Consider the following 24,905-nt stretch of genomic DNA (forward strand, 5'->3'; position numbering starts at 1 on the left):
TTAACTGGAGCTACAACTGAACTGAACATTCTAAATTTAATTAACTCATTCACTGCCATAGACGGCTATAGACGTCAAAAATTCATTTGAACTATTTCTATTAGTTAAACATTTTTTCCCCACTTTTGTTAACAAGAGTATGAAAACCTAGATTTTTGGTTTATTGTATTAGAACAAATATCAAATTTGGGATTTATCGTGAGTTAACTAGTGAAGTCATGCGATTAATTACGTCCCTAATTTTTAATAATCTTTTTTCTTTTTAAAATCGTGTCAGGCGATTTTGATGGTAATTAACTGCATGACTTCAATAGTTAACTCACAATTAATCACAACTTTTACATCTGTTGTAAATGTACAATATTATTGTTTCTAGGTTTTCATACTCTTGTTAACAAAAGTGGAAAAAATGTTCAACTAATAGAAATTGTTCAAATGGATTTTTGACGTCTATAGCCGTCAATGGCAGTGAATGAGTTAAATTAATAATAATAATAATAATACATAAAAGAATGAAATAAGCAGTATGAAAATGATGGTGTGATTTCCCCATGCACAGCAAGTGGTGGACTGCATTAAAAGTATGAGATGATTCCGATAGCATCTGATAGTCTCCAAAACGTACCACGGGCTTTTCACCCCCTTTGTTGCACATGTTAGTTGTGTTACATCAGTGAGGATGGTCCAGACAGATAACATATCTCTTTGCTAGGACAGAGGCATGTTTGGTTAATCTTTAACTAACATGACTGTCAGCAATGGTGTATAAAATGGAGACATTTCTGCAGATCTGCCCGCAGCAAAGAGGACACTTCAAGGTAAGACTGTTGATGAATTTTTAGACTTTATACATTTGTCACATTCTTGTATATAACACACTGCAGTGATATGTACCTCCCAAGCCGCTGGATGAAGTGCAGTGGTTGAAACCTTTTGGTTAGCATTGTCCTAAATTCCCTTTTTGTCATGCTACCATCACTAGGGCTGGGTTTAAAAAAAATCTAATAATCGATATCGAATCGATATTCCTTTTCAAGGCCAATAACGATTCAGAAAACCATCAATTGATTATTTTATTTATATCTTTTCCCATTAATTCTTAAGAAAATAGAATTTTAAAGGCCATTTTCTTTGGTATTTTACTGTTTTCTTGACATTTCTGTTCACATGAATTTCAAAGTATTTTACATTTATGAAAGACCAGACTTTTTGCACTTAAAGACAATTCATAATCTTTTTGATTTATATTTACAATTATTGAATTAGATTATGAAAATATTTTTATCTCATCCTTGCTGATGTCAATGTTTGTGTAACATTTTACTCACTCCCAGCTATTTTCACTGAAGCAACCCCTTTCGCTCTCGGCCGTTTTACTAGATTTTGACTGATTTTGCAAGGCCCACAGAATATTGTGTTCGATTACTATCCAAACATGGAACCTACCAAAAGAAAGATAATGGTGTCTTCTTTCATCAGGAAAAAAAGTATAAATCTACCTGTTTCCGTTTTGTAGCAATTAGCATTAGAATATAGCTAAATTTCATCATAATTCACAAATCTGTTTGAAACAGTGGGGGAAAGAGCTTTTTTGCAACATGGCCCTGGTTGATCTCTTATATTCTGCTGCCACCTGCTGGCCGTTTTTGTAATAACTACCATTTCTTCAAGCATTCTCTTCAGTTCTGAGGCTGCATCAAAGCTCTAGCATAAAAAAACATAAAAACAAGGATAAATACATTTTTGGGAGCAAATGAGTTAAGTGGTTAAAATGTGTTACTTTCATTAATAAACTAAACCATTTGACCAATTACTCCCTCCCTGCATAATTTACTTTGGAATTTAATATTTGTGGAGTTTTTATCATGTACTTGACATTTAAGAAGAATTGATGTGCCATAATTAATCGGATTGAATTGAAGTGAATTAAATCGGGAAAAATCTAAATTGAATCAAACTGAACTCTTGTAAATTGAAATTGAATCAATTGAGGCAATTAGAATCGATAACTAGCCCTAGCCATCACTGCTAGCCACCACTAAAAAACACAAAAGCCCCGCCAAAAAGTAGTTATGGCTCCAACTTCTTAATGTTTGCCAATTCCAAGCTTCAAGAGATTAACTGATTCCTTCTGTGTCTTTGACTTTTGACTAAGGCATATTTTTGAACTCCGAATTGTACCACTTTTGCAGAGTTTCATTTTTAAGTTTCTACTGTATCGAAGTCAGGGATGGGCAACTGTCCTACATCTTTTTGTCGTTTCCCTACTCTTACACACCTGATTCAAATATCATAAATCGTTACAGGCTTTTGCAAAGCTTGCTGATAAACTGACCATTTGAATCAGGTGTGGTGATGGAGGGAAACATTTCAAACACGCAGGATAGTGACCCTCGAGGACCAGAGTTGCCCATTCCTGATTTCAGCTAACACAATTTTGTCAAAAGAAACAATTGAACAGCTCATTGCAAAGCTATACAGGAAGTCGTGGCCAAGTTGCTAATGTCACCGGACACCTTGGTGACGCTGATTCAAGCTCATGAGCGGCACAAGAATCTGGGCCCCAAAAAAAGAACCCATTATTTTGACAGCATTCAAGAGGATGTGGTAATGAACAATTCACCACCAGCATTCCCAGGACCCATAAGTAAGACAGCGATAACCTTAACCGCCCCCTGGGTGCTTAAGTAGCCCTCTGCTACAGTGTGCGTTCACTAACAGTTTGCTGCATCCGCCACTGTGATGGCTAAAACCCAGACGGGAAAAACATGTGTGCTTGTATGTAGCCTACATGACATTCAGAGGTGTCAAATCCAGGTCCACAAAGTAAAAACCCTGCCGCAGTTTGGCTTTAGCCACAGGTGCTTCTACTCAACCGTCAGGTAAACGAGCGCTGAGTAGAAGCACCTGTGGCGAAAGCCAAATTGTGGCAAGGTGGCCACTTCCATTGTTACGTCAGCCGGTCATTGACGGATGCCAACACAAAGCGTTGAGAAACGCACAGACTGAGAAGGACCGTCTGTACTGTCCCGGATCGACGGATGCAAGCCTGCTTCAAGTCGGTGCTCAGTCCATGTATTCATTTGAGGCTTCGTGTCATAAAGCACTCGCCGAAAATCTGGACATAAGTGTCCACCTCTGGTTTTTACCGTCTGGACCTAGATTTGACACCTTTAAAAGGTGATTCTTCTTCAATATAAATATGTAGGAAGCTGCATCTCTTCAACACAAATGGAACAAAAGAAATGCCATTAGATCCTCATCCTCTCATAATAACGATATGCTTGCTTATACTGATGAGCTTTGCTCTAATTTGCCGTTTCTAAATTGTCTTGGACAGGCTGTGAAGATGCAGGGTTTCATTGCAAGTTGCTCTTTCGCGGCACTGCTGCTGGCTACATGCCTGGCTGCCCCCAGCCACGACCACCACGACGACCACCACCACCACCATGGAGATGACATGAATTGCCACGAGCTGTCCCCTCCCAATGCAGATTTTGGCTTTAGCTTTTATAAAACCTTAAGAGCCAAAACAAGTGATGCAGAGAACATCTTCTTCTCCCCGCTGGGCATCTCCACCGCCCTGTCTCTTTTATCCACAGGGGCACACGGTGAAACCCACAGCCAGCTGTTTTCCACCTTGGGCTACAGTGGCAAGGAGCAGGCTAAGATCAACGAAGCATACAAGCATCTTTTTCACATGCTCGGCCACACTCAAGAGCACCAGGAATTGCACGTCAGTAATGCAGTCGCGATAGACGACGACTTCAGCCCCTTAGACACCTTCATTAAAAATGCCAAAGAATTCTACTCTGCTGAGGTCCTCAAGCTTGACTTCGGCAAATCGGAAGAGGCAAAGGCTGCAATCAACTCATACATAGCCAATCAAACCAATAATATGATTAAAGAACATGTAAAGGATTTGGATGAAGCCTTGGCTATGATGCTGATCAACACGGTCTACTTCAAAGGTAGGAGACTGAAACAACAGAGTATGTCACAGAGTAATAAACAGAGGTGTCAAAATCAGGTCTAGAAAGTAAAAACCCTGCCACAGTTTGGCTTTAGCCACAGGTGCTTCTACTCAATTTGCAGGGTTTTTACTTTTGGGCCAGGATTTGGCGCCTGTGGTCACAAAGGCGTTAAAAACGTTTCAATGTTTGGTTACAGGAGAGTGGCAACGCCACTTCAACAAATCGCTGACAGGGAAGGCCGACTTCCACGTGGATGAGAACACCAAAGTGGAAGTGGACATGATGAAGAGGACCGGTCGCTACGACCTGTATCACGACATGGACAACGGCACCACCGTCCTCATGCTGCCCTACAAGGGCAACACCTCCATGATGATCATCCTGCCTGATGAGGGAAAGATGAAGGCTGTGGAGGGCTACATCAGCAAGGAATACATTAAGCACTGGCACGACTCTATTTATAGACAGTAAGAATGATAAGATGACTGAAAAGATGTGGTGCATTGTGCAGTGCACTGACACAACCTCTTATCTGATGTTTTTTCAGATCTGTGAGTGTGTTCCTGCCCAAATTTTCCATTTCTGCTAAATCTGCATTGGATAGCACATTGAAAGAAATGGGAATCACCGCAGCTTTTGGAGACACTGCCGACTTCTCCGGCATTTCCGATGATGTCAAGCTGAAGCTATCTAAGGTAGAATTAACAGAACACAGAGATACTTAAGGAGGGGGGGGGGGCTGTTTGTCATACATGTACATTAGGAGTCCATCTATGTCTTTTCAAGGATAAGGACTTCAAGGGAACTAACATTGGACTACCAAAAAGGAAGAGGTGTCAAATCCAGGTCCAGAAAGTAAAACCCCTATCACAGTTTGGCTTTAGGTGCTTCTACTCAGAGCTTGTTAATCTGTGGCAGGGTTCTTACTTTCTGGAACTGGATTTGACACCTCTGCAAAAGGTCAAGAATTCATGGTTTAGGACAGGGTTCCTCGAGATCCGGAGTCCTGAGGTTTTAGATGTTTCCTCCCACTAGCACACCTGATTCATATAATGATAACGATCCTGATTTTAGTATCAAGTGCGTTGGTAGGCGTAAACATCTAAAACCTGAAGGACTCCGGGCCTCGAGGACCGGAATTGGTGAAACCTGGTTTAGGGAGACCACCCTTGTAAAAAGCCATTGTGATTCCCAACCAGACCACCTACACATCCCACTCCATACTGTACAATATGATTAATAGGTTCTTTGCTGTAGCTCCAGCTTGCATTTTCTTCGACAGTTTTTTTCTGTCATTAACCAACTGCTTCTTCCACAGGCAACCCAGGAGGCTGTTCTGAGTGTTGATGAAACAGGAACCGAGGCAGCGGCTGTCACTACCCTGGAGATAATGCCGATGAGTATGCCTATGAGGGTTCAAATGGATAGACCCTTCTTGGTCTTGATCGTGGAGGACTCCACCCGCAGCATACTTTTCATGGGCAAGATCAGTAACCCCACAGCCAAGTAAATAAAGACGTGTTCTGTAATTTCTTTGCTTTTTTTACGCCCATAAAATCCCGTGGTGTCCTTTGACATTTGGTCATTTGAGAAGACATAAAATCATTAGATCCAAAGCACTGGATTAGTATGTATCTGTCAGTCTTGCCAAAAGTTAAACAGTTACCAGAACCAAAATGTCTGATTGTCTGAACACATTGACATATTCAAAAGTGGCATATTCATCACCGATAACCGCTGGCAAAAGAATGAGCAAATGGTGTTCGTTTGAGCATTGTTCAACATGATGAAATAAAGATGATGAACAATTATGTTTTATTTTTGGATGATCTTTCAACCTCGGCAAGACATATTACACTCGTGCAAATTGTTAATCTGTATATAATATCATTATGTTAAGTGAGCTTCAACGTAGCATATAGTTGAACCCAGGGCTGGACTGGGTATCTGGCATACAGGGCAGATGCCCAGTGGGCCGGCCTCTTTGGAGGCCGATGTAGTGCTTTTTACTTATTGTTTTCCTACATTTTACCCCCAGAGACTGTCCCACAATTTGGAGGGACCAGTCTGTTATTCTATTTTGAATATAGATAGCAAACTGAAACATCAATACACATCCGTGGGCAGACCTACACGTTAGACAAGAGTCTGGCTGGGCCGGTGTACAGGACACCGGGCTTAAGTCAAAATGCCGGGGCTGATTTTTTTGTGTCAGTCTGGATGAACCTGTCTACAAAATATTTTTCAGATTCAGTACTTGGATTCAGTTTGATCTCAGATTCAATGTTTTAAAAAACCGGACAAAAGTTACAAACAAACATTGGAACCTAGTTGACATGTGTGCTACTAGTATAACTAGTGAAGTATTAAATGTTTACTGGCAGAATGTTAATACTAGTAGCACATAGTTGTACTCTAATTGAAACAGACAATTCAGCGCACTAGTAGGAAATTTTATAAATTCTTAAACACATAAAGATAACACCTTTTTTGTGTACACAAGCAATGTGAAGCAAAATTGTAGCATGCATCGGTTACATAAGTGTTCAAAATCCATGTTGATCATTTAAAAGGGGATGTGACATCCTAACCGTCACACGCACACACAGCTAGGGAGTTTTCTACGAAACTAAAAAAAGCCGGCTGTCGTTGTTTGCCTGGCTGGAATTCACCCCGTGGGTCAAAAGCTCATCCTGAGAGATCAATAGACTTTCAGCACCACCCACTCAGAGAGCAAAGAGAGCATCGCTCACCAAAACCGGAGGTCGTCCTGTCTCGTCTAAAATCAGCTTGCGGCGCCTCAGAATGAGGCCGAGATCTGTGATGAAAAGTAGATGGATGGCGGGAGGGGATGGGGGGCTGGTGTCTGTGGATCTCACTCTGCTTCGTCTGTCCTTCCTTCCTTTCCTCCGTCTCTCCTTTGGTCTCTTGAGGTCTCCCTGATTTGGTGGAATTTAGATGTTTCTGGGGTTGGTGAAGGACTGTGGTTTGTGGCCCGGTCGGTAGTAGGTGATGTCTGGTCGGTGCTGTATTTTACTTTCCTTTCTTTTCTTTGGTCCTTCCTCGGGTCTCCTGACAACCTCACGACTCTAGCTGGATTCTGAAGTGTTCGGTTTAGTTGAACGGTGTGGGATTTTTAAATAGGTTTCAGGTGAACTAATGAATACACGCGCACGCACACATGCACATACACATACAAAATATAAATTAATAAAACAAAAATAAAAAATATATATAAAAAAAAAAGAGCAATGATGCTGACATGTCAAATCGGTAAAATTACCGAATGAACAATACTGAGCTCTTCAGAAAAATAAATAAATTAATAAATAAAACTTTCAGCACCACCCACTCAGAGAGCAAAGAGAGCATCGCTCATCAAAACCGGAGGTCGTCCTGTTTCGTCTAGAATCAGCTTGCGGCGCCTCAGAATGAGGCCGAGATCTGTGATGAAAAGAAGTCACTGTTTGTTTTTGTGTGTGTACAGTTTATCGGTCAAGCGGTGCTTCAACTAAAGCCGAGAAAATCTTGAAATGTTCGGGACTGAAAATCGACGTGAAGCTGCACAAAATATAACGTAAAAGCATGTGGTATATAATATTCACATCTGATTGAAGTAGCGCCATCTAGTGGTGAACTAATAATTCATACAATTAAAAACCCACAATGAGATTCAAAGAAAAATATAATAGTCACTGAGTCCAGTGATTTGGGCTCCCGTTGCTTGTCACCTCCTGTTTTGCTCTCCCAAGCTTTTGCTAGCTTCTCCCGCTAGCCGCTCTTGTTAGCCACTGCCTCCAACTAACTCCCGCTAGCTGCTCTTGTTAGCTGCTCTGGCTAAATCTGGCTTGCTTGGTCTTTTGGCGTCGCTCGCCGAGGTGCTCGTTCGCTCAAGCAAAATAAGAATTAGTAGTAGGATTGCGATTCACTAGATTTACTAGCTTCTCCCGCTAGTGTTGGAAATAATTTCTTTGATTTCTGCGTGTTCAAATAAAATTCAAAGTTGAAGTCTCGTGGAGAAGTTTTGCTAGCTTTATTTCAGAATCTGAAAGACATCTCTAGAACCCGGCTCAAATAGCCCTGATCCAAGAAGTGTAACATTTTCAAAATACACTCACACATTTATACCTAACAGTTCCCACCCCCTTTATTGACAAAGAGGTACCTTTTGCCTCCAGGCATTTCCTGTCAAGACAAGAGTCTTCAAGTCTACACATCCCCCAGTCTTATCTTTCCTCAGTCCCTGTCTTGATCAACTCAGAGGATGTGGGTAAACACTTGGCCCCCGCCACCTCCTGGCACCAGGGACCCCCATAAAACCCCACACAAAGCACAGCCCCCGAGGAAGAGACTGTGCCCCCCCCCCCCTTTCATCTTGTCCTGTCAGCAGAGTGAAATACAATTAGGTTATCTTCCATTCAGTTATTTTTAGTCCTCAACAGATGGGGGTAAACAATTGGCTCCTGGATAAACAATTGGCTCCTGGAGCCTCCTAATACCAGAGATTCACGCAGACGGCCCTTTTGGTCAGACCCCTCTTATTTAGATTAAATCAGACACCTTACTATGACAGGGAAGAGAATAAAGACTATAGATAAACTAACATATGGGGAACAGTTGTAACATATCTAACTAAAATCAAAAACACTTAGAAAAATATAAATTGAAACAGAAAAACAATGTTAATAATCCAACACTAGTCAGTCTTGTTAGCCATTCCAGCCTATGCCTCCAACTAACTCTCGCTAGCTGCCCTGGCTAGCTGCTCCGGCTAAATCTGGCTCGCTTGGTCTTTCGGCGTCGCTCGCCGAGGTGCTCGTTCGCTCAAGCAAAATAAAAATTGGTGGTAGGATTGCGATTCACTAGATTTACTAGCTTCTCCCGCTAGCCAGTCTTGTTAGCCATTCCAGCCTATGCCTCCAACTAACTCCCGCTAGCTGCTCTGGCTAAATGTGGCTCCCTTGTTTTTTTGCCGTCGCTCGCCGAGGTGCTCGTTCGCTCAAGCAAAATAAGAATTAGTGGTAAGATTGCGATTCACTAGATTTACTAGCTTCTCCCGCTAGCCAGTCTTGTTAGCCATTCCAGTCTATGCCTCCAACTAACTCTCGCTAGCTGCCCTTGTTAGCTGCTCCGGCTAAATCTAAAGGTGCTCGTTCGCTCAAGCAAAATAAAAATTAGTGGACTTAAAGAAACTTTAAGTTAACAAAAAATTTAACGCACTGCACTAATTTTGACACCCCTAGTTTTTACATATTTGGCAAATAAAGTTGATTCTGATTGCAATATTTACATTTTCATTCATCTCAAGCATCACCTTTTTATGAATTATACATAAATGACAGTTACAACCTCCAGCATGCAGCGAGGACCAGCATAGAACTTGAAATTGACCTCAGGTACGACTCAAGTGAGTGATGCAACTGACCTTTTTAGAATGCCCCCCTTAAAGCCAAGCTGCGGCCCCTTGACGATTTGCGAGGGTGCATGAATGTTTTCAGTGTGTTCAATTTAAAAGCCGGTTGTTTTTTTTCTGTTTCTTCTTACTGGGGCGCACATAATAAAGGAAACTGTTTTGAGGGGGTGTTGATTCAAAAGCAGTGCGGATGCCCGAGGGATTTAATAGCTTGCTTAAATAACATACATTTCTGACTTACTGTATATGTCTTGTAATAGAGTTAATGGGTCTGTTTATGCCTTTATTTTCTGTTTCAATAGCTCTGAAATATGTTGGCTACCAATATAATTAGGTAGTAGAAATTTAATTTGAATTTTAGTCCATGAATTGAGTAGGCCTGCACTAAATTCAATTTCAACTCAATAATATTGTGTCCCAGTAGTAGAGTTGCTACGCATCCCGTTTTTCCCAGAATTGTTCTCTTTTTTTTTTTTTTCAGCTGTCCTGGGAAAATAAAAATCTCTCCAGGGACACAATTTGTCCCGTTTTGTAGGAAGAATGCTAAAAGCTAATTTAATTTCCTTAATTCTGTAGTCTAAAAATGTCCCCTGTGCTACTGTAGAACCCTTTACCGAGCGTGCCGCCAGCGGCACATTTCCATACCTCTGGTACCGTTTGTGTTATCTGAAAAATTCCAATGGTGTCTGAAAGCTAAGCCCTTGCGCTTTACAGAAAAACTACTGTCATTACGGTATTTTCAGTCCTCCTCTTACGGAAGCCAGGGAAGTCAGTGTGAAAAAAACAGCGGGATTTTCAGACATTTCTACATCAATTTGAACAAAAATATTAATAAAAAGGTATGTCTATCGACACTTGTATCACATTGTGGCTTTTTATAGAACCTACCAAGTCTGTGACTTTGTTGTACGTACGTAATTGTGTGTGACGTTTTTCTAGAATAGTTGCCACGTCTTTTTTGTATCTTATTGTTTTTTGGGTTTTTTTAGAGTGTAAGCCTTGTTTGTAGTTTACAGTGTGTTTGACTAGCTGAATAATGAATATTCCACTAAGTTGAGTTTGTTTTGTGATGAGGGATTTGTATAACAGCCTTTCGGTCTCTCTCTCTGAAAACAATTCTCAGCTTTTATATATATTTGAACAAAAAGTGGCACGTCCAAAATTATTCATACCTTTCTTCGTCATGTGGACGAATGGCTTAAATCGTAAGAAACTTGTGAGGATACATTAAAACTGACTTTCGTGTACCAACCCTAATGAGAAACACCTGGGGAACACAGTAGGCTGAGGGCAGCGATTGGGCAGACACATTGGAAGGGAAGAAACACACAAGTGGACGTGATCAGACATAATGAGACAAGGCGAGAAATCAAAAACACATGACAAATACCAACCACAGACAAAAACAACAAACACACCCATAATAAACAAAATCCAACCCCTACAAAACCAAAACATAAGATCAAGTCTTGGCCACTTAGGGGCTGTGTGGTTCCACGCGGTCTAATACACTGTTAAAATGTAGCCACATTAGAGAGTAGAAGGAAAAAGTCACGATCAAGTTATAATAGATCAAATGAAACAAAATTTAAAAAGGTGGGAGAAAACAATGTTACTAATAAGCATGTCTGTAAATGGGGACTACAGATGTAAACTAGCATTATGCTAAATCTGGTGCAGCCATCTTCTTTATGTTACTGCGCACTGTCTTTTCTTCTTTTAATAAACTAAACTCAAACAATTTAAAATACTTCACTTTTTGCCTGAAATTGCAAAATCCAGTATTGTCTATTGTCCACTATGCTGTATTGTTTGCCACTATGCCATAAACTATTGATAGCGAGATAGAGAGACCAGACATCTACACATATTGATTGCAACAGTAAACAAACAGAAATTGACATTTAACTCACTAGCTTGGACCTACAGTCGAACCTCTGTAGATGAATCACCCCGCAGCCCTAAAATTTTGAATTCCACTAAAATATTGTGGAGGAATATGTCTCCAAAGTGGAGAGCACGGTGAGCGGTGTGAAGCATATCTGCTTCATGGGCATTCCTGTACAATATTTTGGTTTGCAAATTCACGGACGGCTCTAGGACTATTTCTCTCCCATGGTTAAAGGGTGGGGTGTTGGGGGGTGGGGGGGGGGTGTTGGGGGGGGGGGTGTTTGAGAAAATAATTTATAAATATATTTTCGAATATCAAATAAAATGCTGGATTTAACTGGAGCTACAACTGAACTGAACATTCTAAATTAAATTAACTCATTCACTGCCATAGACGGCTATAGACGTCAAAAATTCATTTGAACTATTTCTATTAGTTAACTCTTTGACTGCCAGACGTTTTCAGAAAAGGGATGCCGCCAGTGCCAGCCGATTTAAGCATTTTGACTGATTTTCAAGGTCCACAGAAAATGTTCTGTTTGGACTATGGAAACACACGTACTACCAAATAAAAGATTGGACTTTCATCTTTCATCAGAAAAAAAGAGTTTGTTTCTACCTTATTCCGTTCTTTAGTAATCAACAATAGAAAATGGTTAGTTTGACCCAATTTCGCCTGTGTTGGACCAAAATACGGAGAAATCAAGCTTTTAGTGAAACAATATTATTTCATGCATTCTAGTGAATTTGACACTTCTTTTTGTCCATGAATGATGCCACAAACACCTAAATAGTGCTTTACTTCTATAAAACACTACCACCAAGAATGAAAAAGTGTTTTTTGATAGCAAAATACGTTTATTTACATTCAACAGTGTAACAATTTGACAACAATTTGGCAAACTATTTACAAATGTGTGCAACTGTGGTGCTATTTACAAATATGTGGATGTTTCAACGACAGTTTTTCTTTTTGTAACACTCTCCTGCGTGCAAAGAGACGCAACAGCATTTGCACAACAGATTGCCTCTTCGCGTGCGCCACTTTCTTGCAGGCCGTTTTTTTCCGGGGAATAGCAAGTATATACTGCAGTGTGTCATCAAGTCTAATATCAGGATCATGCTACGGTTTCGTTACGTCTCGCTTCCCCGTGTCCTTCAGTTGCTATACCGGGTGGTAGGAGATGTTCTGATCCATTTTATCCACTCCATTCATGGTGGCATCGTAGTCCAGAAACAGTGTCTTCTCCGTGATCAGACTGTACCCGCTCCTCCGATGAATATGCATTGGACTCGGGGTACTCTTCATTGTCCGATCGAATGTCCGCTTGTGCAGCTCCGCGTTTTCCGGCGTTAGCAGCGCTAGCCGGTGAGGCTTACTACGTGATCGTAAACACGTCCAGGCTTCCAACTTTGGCGTCAAACTCGCAGTCATCATCATCATCATCATCAATCTGCATTGGTCGATGCCAACTCTCCATCGCCCGATCGAATGTCCGCTTGTGCAGAAGTGCTCGGCCGGCTATTGTGCGCGTTTTCCGGCCTTAGCAGCGCTAGCCGCGCTTAGCCGGTGAGGCTTACTACGTGATCGTAAACACGTCCAGGCTTCCAACTTTGGCGTCAAACTCGCAGTCATCATCATCATCATCATCAATCTGCATTGGTCGATGCCAACTCTCCATCGCCCGATCGAATGTCCGCTTGTGCAGAAGTACCCGGCCGGCTATTGTGCGCGTTTTCCGGCCTTAGCAGCGCTAGCCGCGCTAGCCGCGCTTAGCCGGTGAGGCTTACTACGTGATAGTAACAGGCCAAAGCTTCCAACTTTGGCGTAGAGCTCGGAGTCATCATCATCGTTGACATCAATGCGCTTTTTAGTATTGATTGATGCTTTCCGTCTTTGAAAAAAATGCTCAAGCTGAGCTGCTTGTAACCGGTTGCTTGGTCAAGCCATTGTGGCTTGGATCAGCCATTGTCTCCTCAACACTCTAGCTCCGCCTCACGTCTTCTACTGACGCCCACGGTGGGCGGCCCATCCAACCTTGTGCAAAGAGAGTCATCGCTGCCCTCTAGGGGCCAAAACGAGTCTTTGACTAATCATATCTGCCTGATACTTTCAGCACAGCTGCCCAAGGCTTTCCTGCACCCGTTTTTGAAAAAAAAAAAAAAAAAAAACATAGGGGACGTCTTTTAACGTCCTCGGCGCCCTTCCCTAGGTTTATGCTAAACGTTTTATAACGTTTATGGCAGTCAAAGAGTTAAACATTTTTTCCCCACTTTTGTTAACAAGAGTATGAAAACCTAGATTTTTGGTTTATTGTATTAGAACAAATATCACATTTGTGATTAATCGTGAGTTAACTAGTGAAGTCATGCGATTAATTACGTCCCTAATTTTTAATAATCTTTTTTCTTTTTAAAATCGTGTCAGGCGATTTTGATGGTAATTAACTGCATGACTTCAATAGTTAACTCACAATTAATCACAACTTTTACATCTGTTGTAAATGTACAATATTATTTTTTCTAGGTTTTCACACTCTTGTTAACAAAAGTGGAAAAAATGTTCAACTAATAGAAATTGTTCAAATGGATTTTGGACGTCTATAGCCGTCAATGGCAGTGAATGAGTTAATAATAATAATAATAATACATAAAAGAATGAAATAAGCAGTATGAAAATGATGGTGTGATTTCCCCATGCACAGCAAGTGGTGGACTGCATTAAAAGTATGAGACGATTCCGATTCCGATAGCATCTGATAGTCTCCAAAACGTACCACGGGCTTTTCACCCCTTTGTTGCACATGTTAGTTGTGTTACATCAGTGAGGATGGTCCAGACAGATAACATATCTCTTTGCTAGGACAGAGGCATGTTTGGTTACTCTTTAACTAACATGACTGTCAGCAATGGTGTATAAAATGGAGACATTTCTGCAGATCTGCCCGCAGCAAAGAGGACACTTCAAGGTAAGACTGTTGATGAATTTTTAGACTTTATACATTTGTCACATTCTTGTATATAACGCACTGCAGTGATATGTACCTCCCAAGCCGCTGGATGAAGTGCAGTGGTTGAAACCTTTTGGTTAGCATTGTCCTAAATTCCCTTTTTGTCATGCTACCATCACTATGGCTGGGTTTAAAAAAGTTTCATTTTTAAGTTTCTACTGTATCGAAGTCAGGGATGGGCAACTGTCCTACATCTTTTTGTAGTTTCCCTACTCTTACACACCTGATTCAAATATCATAAATCGTTACAGGCTTTTGCAAAGCTTGCTGATAAACTGACCATTTGAATCAGGTGTGGTGATGGAGGGAAACATTTCAAACACGCAGGATAGTGACCCTTGAGGACCAGAGTTGCCCATTCCTGATTTCAGCTAACACAATTTTGTCAAAAGAAACAATTGAACAGCTCATTGCAAAGCTATACAGGAAGTCGTGGCCAAGTTGCTAATGTCACCGGACACCTTGGTGACGCTGATTCAAGCTCATGAGCGGCACAAGAATCTGGGCCCAAAAAAAAGAACCCATTATTTTGACAGCATTCAAGAGGATGTGGTAATGAACAATTCACCACCAGCATTCCCAGGACCCATAAGTAAGACAGCGATAACCTTAACCGCCCCCTGGGTGCTTAAGTAGCCCTCTGCTACAGTGTGCGTTCACTAACAGTTTGCTGCATCCGCCACTGTGATGGCTAAAACCCAGACGGGAAAAACATGTGTGCTTGTATGTAGCCTACATGACATTCAGAGGTGTCAAATCCAGGTCCACAAAGTAAAAACCCTGCCGCAGTTTGGCTTTCGCCACAGGTGCTTCTACTCAACCGTCAGGTAAACGAGCTCTGAGTAGAAGCACCTGTGGCGAAAGCCAAATTGTGGCCACTTCCATTATTACGTCAGCCGGTCATTGACGGATGCCAACACAAAGCGTTGAGAAACGCACAGACTGAGAAGGACCGTCTGTACTGTCCCGGATCGACGGATGCAAGCCTGCTTCAAGTCGGTGCTCAGTCCATGTATTCATTTGAGGCTTCGTGTCATAAAGCACTCGCCGAAAATTTGGACATAAGTGTCCACCTCTGGTTTTTACCGTCTGGACCTAGATTTGACACCTTTAAAAGGTGATTCTTCTTCAATATAAATATGTAGGAAGCTGCATCTCTTCAACACAAATGGAACAAAAGAAATGCCATTAGATCCTCATCCTCTCATAATAACGATATGCTTGCTTATACTGATGAGCTTTGCTCTAATTTGCCGTTTCTAAATTGTCTTGGACAGGCTGTGAAGATGCAGGGTTTCATTGCAAGTTGCTCTTTCGCGGCACTGCTGCTGGCTACATGCCTGGCTGCCCCCAGCCACGACCACCACGACGACCACCACCACCACCATGGAGATGACATGAATTGCCACGAGCTGTCCCCTCCCAATGCAGATTTTGGCTTTAGCTTTTATAAAACCTTAAGAGCCAAAACAAGTGATGCAGAGAACATCTTCTTCTCCCCGCTGGGCACCTCCACCGCCCTGTCTCTTTTATCCACGGGGGCACACGGTGAAACCCACAGCCAGCTGTTTTCCACCTTGGGCTACAGTGGCAAGGAGCAGGCTAAGATCAACGAAGCATACAAGCATCTTTTTCACATGCTCGGCCACACTCAAGAGCACCAGGAATTGCACGTCAGTAATGCAGTCGCGATAGACGACGACTTCAGCCCCTTAGACACCTTCATTAAAAATGCCAAAGAATTCTACTCTGCTGAGGTCCTCAAGCTTGACTTCGGCAAATCGGAAGAGGCAAAGGCTGCAATCAACTCATACATAGCCAATCAAACCAATAATATGATTAAAGAACATGTAAAGGATTTGGATGAAGCCTTGGCTATGATGCTGATCAACACGGTCTACTTCAAAGGTAGGAGACTGAAACAACAGAGTAATAAACAGAGGTGTCAAAATCAGGTCTAGAAGGTAAAAACCCTGCCACAGTTTGGCTTTAGCCACAGGTGCTTCTACTCAATTTGCAGGGTTTTTACTTTTGGGCCAGGATTTGGCGCCTGTGGTCACAAAAGCGTTAAAAACATTTCAATGTTTGGTTACAGGAGAGTGGCAACAACACTTCAAAAAATCGCTGACAGGGAAGGCCGACTTCCACGTGGATGAGAACACCAAAGTGGAAGTGGACATGATGGAGAGGACCGGTCGCTACGACATGTATCGCGACATGGACAACGGCACCACCGTCCTCATGCTGCCCTACAAGGGCAACACCTCCATGATGATCATCCTGCCTGATGAGGGAAAGATGAAGGCTGTGGAGGGCTACATCAGCAAGGAATACATTAAGCACTGGCACGACTCTATTTATAGACAGTAAGAATGATAAGATGACTGAAAAGATGTGGTGCATTGTGCAGTGCACTGACACAACCTCTTATCTGATGTTTTTTCAGATCTGTGAGTGTGTTCCTGCCCAAATTTTCCATTTCTGCTAAATCTGCATTGGATAGCACATTGAAAGAAATGGGAATCACCGCAGCTTTTGGAGACACTGCCGACTTCTCCGGCATTTCCGAGGATGTCAAGCTGAAGCTATCTAAGGTAGAATTAACAGAACACAGAGATACTTAAGGAGTGGGGGGGGGGGGGCTGTTTGTCATACATGTACATTAGGAGTCCATCTATGTCTTTTCAAGGATAAGGACTTCAAGGGAACTAACATTGGACTACCAAAAAGGAAGAGGTGTCAAATCCAGGTCCAGAAAGTAAAACCCCTATCACAGTTTGGCTTTAGGTGCTTCTACTCAGAGCTTGTTAATCTGTGGCAGGGTTCTTACTTTCTGGAACTGGATTTGACACCTCTGCAAAAGGTCAAGAATTCATGGTTTAGGACAGGGTTCCTCGAGATCCGGAGTCCTGAGGTTTTAGATGTTTCCTCCCACTAGCACACCTGATTCATATAATGATAACGATCCTGATTTTAGTATCAAGTGCGTTGGTAGGCGTAAACATCTAAAACCTGAAGGACTCCGGGCCTCGAGGACCGGAATTGGTGAAACCTGGTTTAGGGAGACCACCCTTGTAAAAAGCCATTGTGACTCCCAACCAGACCACCTACACATCCCACTCCATACTGTACAATATGATTAATAGGTTCTTTGCTGTAGCTCCAGCTTGCATTTTCTTCGACAGTTTTTTTCTGTCATGAACCAACTGCTTCTTCCACAGGCAACCCAGAAGGCTGTTCTGAGTGTTGATGAAACAGGAACCGAGGCAGCGTCTGTCACTACCCTGGAGATGATGATGACGAGTATGCCGATGAGTATGCCTATTAGGGTTCAAATTGATAGACCCTTCTTGGTCTTGATCGTGGAGGACTCCACCCGCAGCATACTTTTCATGGGCAAGATCAGTAACCCCACAGCCAAGTAAATAAAGACGTGTTCTGTAATTTCTTTGCTTTTTTTACGCCCATAAAATCCCGTGGTGTCCTTTGACATTTGGTCATTTGAGAAGACATAAAATCATTAGATCCAAGGCACTGGATTAGTATGTATCTGTCAGTCTTGCCAAAAGTTAAACAGTTACCAGAACCAAAATGTCTGATTGTCTGAACACATTGACATATTCAAAAGTGGCATATTCATCACCGATAACCGCTGGCAAAAGAATGAGCAAATGGTGTTCGTTTGAGCATTGTTCAACATGATGAAATAAAGATGATGAACAATTATGTTTTATTTTTGGATGATCTTTCAACCTCGGCAAGACATATTACACTCGTGCAAATTGTTAATCTGTATATAATATTATTATGTTAAGTGAGCTTCAACGTAGCATATAGTTGAACCCAGGGCTGGACTGGGTATCTGGCATACAGGGCAGATGCCCAGTGGGCCGGCCTCTTTGGAGGCCGATGTAGTGCTTTTTAATTATTGTTTTCCTACATTTTACCCCCAGAGACTGTCCCACAATTTGGAGGGACCAGTCTGTTATTCTATTTTGAATATAGATAGCAAACTGAAACATCAATACACATCAGTGGCAGAACTACACGTTAGACAAGAGTCGGGCTGGGCCGGTGTACAGGACACCGGGCTTAAGTCAAAATGCCGGGGCTGATTTTTTTGTGCCAGTCCAGTTCTGGATGAACCTATCTACAAAATATTTTTCAGATTCAATACTTGGATTCAGTTTGATCTCAGATTCAATGTTTTAAAAAAACGGACAAAATTTACAAACAAACAATGGAACCTTCACCAACATCTCAAATGTCTGCTGCTATAAATTACACATAAATCACTGTCCCAAACTGCAGCGTGTGGTGCAGACTTGGGAATGTCTTACCACCATATCCTCTCCTGTCAAAGACAAGCTGCAATCCCGAGAGGACTCGCAAGGCTGCATGAGTGTTTGCCTCCAAAGTTTTAAAGCAGTTCAAGTTTTTCTGATCTTTCTTTCTTTCTTTCTGGGACTCACAGAATGGAGGGAGCTGTTTTGAGAGGGATATGATTAAAAGGCAGCGTGGGTACCCAGGAGAGGCAATTATTTAATGGCTTGCTTAAAAAACATCCATTTTTACTTAGGCTATGTCTCGTAATGGAGCCATGCTAACAGTTGTGTCTCTGTTTCAATAGCTCTGAGATATCTCTGCGACCACTCCAATGGTAACAGAAATTTAATTTGCCTGGAAATTTAATTTAAAGTCCACAGTATTGTGTTTCAGTGGGACTGCACCGTCCATTTTCTTTTGATGTGACACAATTGAAGTCTTGGGGCAGTATGAGAATTCACCAGTTGTGCCGATGCAAGCATAATTATTGAAAAGGATCGGTGGTCAGGTAAAATATGGACAATTGAGAGAAAATGGACCATTATGTACATGCTGTGTGTATGTACTGTAAATTGCTCCGCATTCAATTGCGTCAACAATGGAGAGTTCATGTCCTCTGGGGAGGCCATGTACAGCATGTCGATCCATCCAATGCGTAGTATAGTTAATGTTATTGTGCTATCACTAGAGCAGAACCGAGTGAGACCTGAATGATGGCAGACAGAGCGAGACAGACTGTAGCGACAGAAACGTTTATAAAAGTATGGGAGATGTCCTTGGGCAAGACACTGAATCAACATTTCCTCCCGGTCGGCATTGTAAATCAGAAGCTGTTCTCAATTACCTCACCTAGTTAAAAAACGAAATACCAGAGGTGGGCACTTTCATCTGTCCGTCGTTGATAGATGCCCACATACACGGTGAGTGCTTTATGACACGAGGCCTTGAAAAATCACGGAATGAGAAGGACCATCTGTCTGTCCAGGCTTTGCGTCTTAGGGGGATCAGCTAATTTCCATCATTGATGTCATTATATTGTGATTCTGTCATATTAGGCTTAACAAATGCAGTTCGGTGAAATAGCAAAATCAAGTAAGCCTATTTTGTATTGGTTGCAATAAAACCCCGTCATAAACTGTAGATATCCAGATAGATAAAACCAGACGTAATGAAAATGAAAAGCTTTATCATTTTCATGTTAAGTGAAAGTTAAAAGCCCATACAGTTGTAAAATTTGACCAGAATACTCATATTTGGAAAAATTATGACTCCAAAGTGCCATTCCTTTGAGGAATTCACATTTTCTCCCCTTGCTTGCGTGGGTTTGTCCGTTTATTTCCGTTTCCTCCCACATTTCCAAAATATTCATTTTAGTTAACTGTAAAGGCTTCAAAATGCCCAAAATTGTATGAGCGCGAATGGCTGCCAGTCTCAATATGTGCTGTGTGATTGGCTGGCAACCAGTCAAGGGTGCACCTTGCCTTCCTAGGACGTGATCATCATGCCAAGAGATACATCAATCACTCCGGTTATCATCTGGAGTCGTGATTTTGGATCGATGTGGTCGACATGGTCCAGCATGGGAGAGGTCCACCCAAAAGTCTTGTGTATTGGCCTCTTTGGCCTTCCTGGCAACCGGCACTTACCAAAACGGAATTAGCTGAGAGGTATGTATAAATATTTGATTACCCGACTGCCTAAAGTCCCTTTTGGGAATACTGCCATCAAATTCTGATAAATTCTATCCCTTGGGGTATTGCGGCAGTCCCTGTGCGCAATACAGTCTTCATCAGTAGGAGTAGTCAATGTATAAGGTGTCTTCACACTGTGGGAGAGCAGGCCAACATCGGAAGGCAATTAGCAGCAATTTCCGGCATCAAAGATGTAATCAGTTTCAGTGCAATTGACTGCATTAATATCCAAGATAAGGGCACAAACTGAAATGAGCTTACCAACCTGAATTGGGAAGAATCTTTGGAGGCCCCCAAGGACAATGTATATAAATAAGACAACGATAAAAGCAAACTTTTACAAAATAAATAAAACAACTACAGAAAAATATAGGGCAGTGTGGTTCGAGTCAGTAGGTGTTACTTACCCGGTAAGTTTAAAGTTTGGATTTAATTGAATTGTAGAGTTGAAACAATATGTAAAAAATTATAATATTTACAACAGAAGTTACAGTATAGAGTAATGCAAAACATAATTAGTACAACAGTGGTCTAAGTACTAGTTCTGCACATTTAATGGATTACAATGGTCCTTTTGCAGTTCACTTATTGCGGATTCACTGTATCGCAGATTTTTTATCTGGGTCCATAACTCGTACATTGCAAGGTTTACCTCGATATTTCGCAGGGTTTTCAGAGTTTATCCTCCAGGAAAGGAAGTTCTGAACTTTCTACAATGCACTTGCGCTGTAATTATTCCAAAAATAACCTGCCACTCGGTTTTAGGTATTCATCACCTAACCATCTACTTAACCATGAGGACAGTCATGCACTAAACGTGCCCAGAAGAAAACAGGAACAGGATGTTATTGACCTCATGTAGCTAATAGATAGCTCTACCCTTGTTTACTCATGGTATACTGTTACAGCAGCGTCTGTAAGTGACTTTTAAGACACTATTACATGTGTAATGTAGGTATAATTATGTACATGTAAACTAAATGGTAGTTTATGGTTGCTTACCTTAAGTGGTAATCACTAGCACCTTAATACTAATTGTGATTGCTAACCATTTAGCATAGGCTAATACCCTTGTTTACTCATGGAAAAATGTTGAAGCAACATCTGTAAGTGACTTTTAAGACACTAGTACATGTGTACTGTAGATATATTAATGTATGTGTGAACAAAATGGTAGTGTTTGTTTACCTTAAAAGGTCATCGCTGGCGTGCTAATGCTAATCGTGATTGCTAACCATTTAACACACACAAAAAAATAAAACAATCAGAGATTACTCAAATTATTCATTTTAAAAATATTTGATAGTGACAGCACTACATGCAATGATTTATTTTTTATTTTTTTTGCCACATCCGCTTTTGCGTACCCAAAGGGCATACTGAAAAGATATTGACACTGTAATATTGTAGGTCGTAGGCCTGGCATGTTTCATGTGGTGAGAATCAAAGTCTCAGAGGCAGGGCTGGTTAAACAAGGCTTGTAAAAATATCAATACGCTTCAACAGATGTGCATATTAGATGTGCACATGGTCGAACAACATCTGAAACCCATTTTCCCACACCTCTTTTGAAATGGCGCTGCTACAACAAACACTTAAATTACAGTAGCACACTTAAACGTGACAGTCTGACAATCACATTCAGTTTTTTTTTTGTCACCGTGGAATTAGAACATAGAGAGTAAGCATCGACGACATGGTCAGAAAGTGAAGAAGCAAGTAAATATGCATAAAATACACCATCTGAGACTAATAAGGTTATCTTGGTCTCATCAGACCTCAGGACATGATTCCACTAATTCATGTCCTTAGTCTGCACTCGTAACACTAACAAGTCACATGACTTTGGGGAAGGAAAAAAACAACTGTTCTCACTTTGGACTGTTTCAATGAGGGGTGTACTCGCTTTTGTTGTCAGGTGTTTAGCTATCGATGGCTGTATTTTGAAGGAACAATACATTTACAGTTATATAAGATGGACACTGACTACTTCGTCAAAGTGTCATTTTGTCACTGTTGTCCCTTGTAAAGAAAATATTAATTAACTGTAGAAATGGGAGGGGTGTACTCACTTTTGTGTGATACTGTATTTAGTAAGCATAGAATAATATTCAATTTAAATATTATTCATAGCTCTCACCCCACTACTGATACTGTAGTATTGCGAGCGTTTATTTCATTCTCACCTGCTTGTATATAGAACATTTATTGACATATATTTTTACCATCCATGTAAAAAAATACATCTATTAATTCATCTCCAGTTGCCATTCTCATCTGCATATATAGTGTTTATTAGTCATGTACAGTTGACTCTCGTTCTGCTCAGTCACATTGCCTGATGTTGTAAATATGTGCATTGATTCGTGGGGTGATTTTTTGATATTATTTGTGTGTGCTCCTGCTGTTAACTTTGTTGCAGTAAAACCTGAATTTATAAAGGCCCATTCTATTCAATTCTTGCTCTTCTACTTGACCCTATTCTATTTTTTACTTTTTTTGGACCAGTTACGAAGGCGATCCGGGGTTGACAGTGTACCATCAACATTATTATGGAGCGGCTATTTTAAATGCCCACAAGAGATGACACACTGATATTTAGCCAGTTGGCTAAAATGATGAATGGAGAACAGTCTGTTGACTAACAAAGCGTATCCATCACAAATAACACAAATGTCAGACTGCAAATGAGTTAATCAGTCTTTCGGCATGACACATTTATTACCATCAGTCAATTGAACTTGTCGAGGTCCCCAAAGGTCCATTGTATTTATATTGCATCCTGTTGACTCTTATTAAAACTTTGACGCATGCTTTGCACCCCTGATGTGATGAGCAAATTACATTCCATATATTTTTGTATAATTACAAGTTAATTGTTCTAAGCTTTAATGTGTATAATATTTTATTGTTTTAATCAGACACATCAGGATTACGATTGCCCAGCGGAATTTACAATTGGAAATGACATCTCATCATTGGCCAGCCTATTTTTCTTCAGCAAGACTGAAAATCACACGAGTTGTGCAATTCTAACCATCCTCTTGTTTTAGTCTGAACCTTGTTTAAGATCTTTTTTTTTCCCAGCACTGATATAATTTCTCCTACATAATCAGCTTTTGTGATAACAGCAAGATCCAAAGAGAAAATGTAATCAGCTTCTAAATGAGTGTACATAAACAACAATTGGTCTCAGCGATCCAGTTTAAGATGTGTAAATTAGCCCCGAGAAGCCAATGAGCACACAAACCGCTGCTTTTCGCATTTTGCAACGTTATTCTCAACCCGGACTCCATAATTTGTCTTTGATCGATTTTCTTTTGCTCCTCATTTTTCCCAAGTGAGTTGAGGAGATAGAATAGAGTAATGTACAAATAAGATGATGATGAGATACAGAAAAACTACTGTGAGCAACAAAGTCTTCCTCTGGGTTAACTCATGCTGTGGTGCAGCGAGCCATTGAATACAAAGATAGATTTGCCAGAAAAAAGAAAGGCTTTTCTTTGCTGTATTATGGAAATGAACAAAACATGAGTTATTCTCATTATAACCATAAGCAGGAGAATCAATGCAAAGACATGTTGTGATCTGGAAAATCTATGTTGTTCTGGTAAACATTTTAATAATAATAATAATAATAATATATATATATATATATATATATATATATATATATATATATATATATATATATATATATATATATATATATATAATATATATATATATGTTTTTATTATTAATTGTTGGACAACACAACCTCCCCTTTACACACTTTAAATGCTGATATATACTTTAATAACGTTAATTTCCTAGTGTTTTTTCAGGGTTTTTTTTTTTTTTATGTGTGCAGTGGCATTATTTGCCCATCTGGGCGGTGCATCTCCACTTAATGTTTAGGCTACAATAAACTCTACACTGTTAAAAAAAAATACCAGCATTTTACAATAATTAACAGTATTATTTTACAGTAATTTGTTGTAATTTAGTTCCCCTGTAATATCCCATCAAATACCTGTATAAACTATAGTATCCTTGCATTTTACAGCATTTAACTGTTATTTGACAGGATAATCCTGCAATCAAGGATTTCACAGTATTCAACAGTTTTATTACAGTGTAATATTTGTATTCAAATATTCCCCTGTAAGCCGCATGACATAACCGAACTTGGCACTGAACCTGAAGACGCCATTTCTCTTTTCTCTGAAACACGCTAAAGGCACTTCCTCGAAACGATCAACACAATCATATTTTACAGTTTCTTGCATGATTAATAATATATAAATCAACGATAAAGCCGCTTCCCACCCCTTCCGGTAGAGCTCACGGGACCTTAGATTGGAAAAAATATGAATGATCAGTGAATGAGGGGAGAAATATTAGCTTTTGGTCCCGTTTGAATTGTGACATGAAATACAAGTATGTCGTTAATGAATTTAAAACATGATTTTAAAGGTGAATAAAGTCATAATTAGTGGTACAACTTTTGAAGAAAAACAAAACGGTTAACCGAGTGCGTTCTTCCAAATCAAAGAACCGGCGGTAGTGCTCTGTGCTACACAGTCCAAATGGCTCCTCCACGCTAACATTCTGCTCC

At 40.7% G+C, this 24,905-nt stretch overlaps 2 protein-coding genes across 2 annotated transcripts; both read left to right on the plus strand.

The window, feature by feature from the left end:
- The first annotated feature begins 659 nt into the window (after positions 1-659).
- Positions 660-5,785, plus strand: LOC147158371 (alpha-1-antitrypsin homolog). Its single transcript, XM_086061033.1, has 5 exons — positions 660-818; positions 3,341-3,971; positions 4,171-4,441; positions 4,522-4,669; positions 5,293-5,785. The coding sequence occupies exons 1-5, from the start codon at positions 759-761 to the stop codon at positions 5,482-5,484; spliced, it is 1,302 nt and encodes a 433-aa protein (XP_085917159.1). The 5' UTR covers positions 660-758; the 3' UTR covers positions 5,485-5,785.
- Positions 5,786-14,084: 8,299 nt separating this feature from the next.
- Positions 14,085-18,014, plus strand: LOC147158372 (alpha-1-antitrypsin homolog). Its single transcript, XM_086061233.1, has 5 exons — positions 14,085-14,246; positions 15,566-16,196; positions 16,384-16,654; positions 16,735-16,882; positions 17,510-18,014. The coding sequence occupies exons 1-5, from the start codon at positions 14,187-14,189 to the stop codon at positions 17,711-17,713; spliced, it is 1,314 nt and encodes a 437-aa protein (XP_085917359.1). The 5' UTR covers positions 14,085-14,186; the 3' UTR covers positions 17,714-18,014.
- The last annotated feature ends 6,891 nt before the right edge of the window (positions 18,015-24,905 follow it).

The sequence above is a fragment of the Leptonotus elevatus genome, chromosome 18 (genome assembly GCF_054856555.1).
Source record: "Leptonotus elevatus isolate MCC_2025b chromosome 18, RoL_Lele_1.0, whole genome shotgun sequence".
NCBI classification, from domain to species: Eukaryota; Metazoa; Chordata; class Actinopteri; order Syngnathiformes; family Syngnathidae; genus Leptonotus; species Leptonotus elevatus.

Excerpts from the sequence above, each read along its gene's own strand:
- LOC147158371 (XM_086061033.1), top strand. The coding sequence starts at position 759 with ATGGTGTATAAAATGGAGACATTTCTGCAGATCTGCCCGCAGCAAAGA. Across the intron at positions 3,972-4,170 it reads CAACACGGTCTACTTCAAAG|GAGAGTGGCAACGCCACTTC; the intron begins GTAGGAGACTGA and ends GTTTGGTTACAG. Across the intron at positions 4,442-4,521 it reads CACGACTCTATTTATAGACA|ATCTGTGAGTGTGTTCCTGC; the intron begins GTAAGAATGATA and ends ATGTTTTTTCAG.
- LOC147158372 (XM_086061233.1), top strand. The coding sequence starts at position 14,187 with ATGGTGTATAAAATGGAGACATTTCTGCAGATCTGCCCGCAGCAAAGA. Across the intron at positions 16,197-16,383 it reads CAACACGGTCTACTTCAAAG|GAGAGTGGCAACAACACTTC; the intron begins GTAGGAGACTGA and ends GTTTGGTTACAG. Across the intron at positions 16,883-17,509 it reads TCAAGCTGAAGCTATCTAAG|GCAACCCAGAAGGCTGTTCT; the intron begins GTAGAATTAACA and ends CTTCTTCCACAG.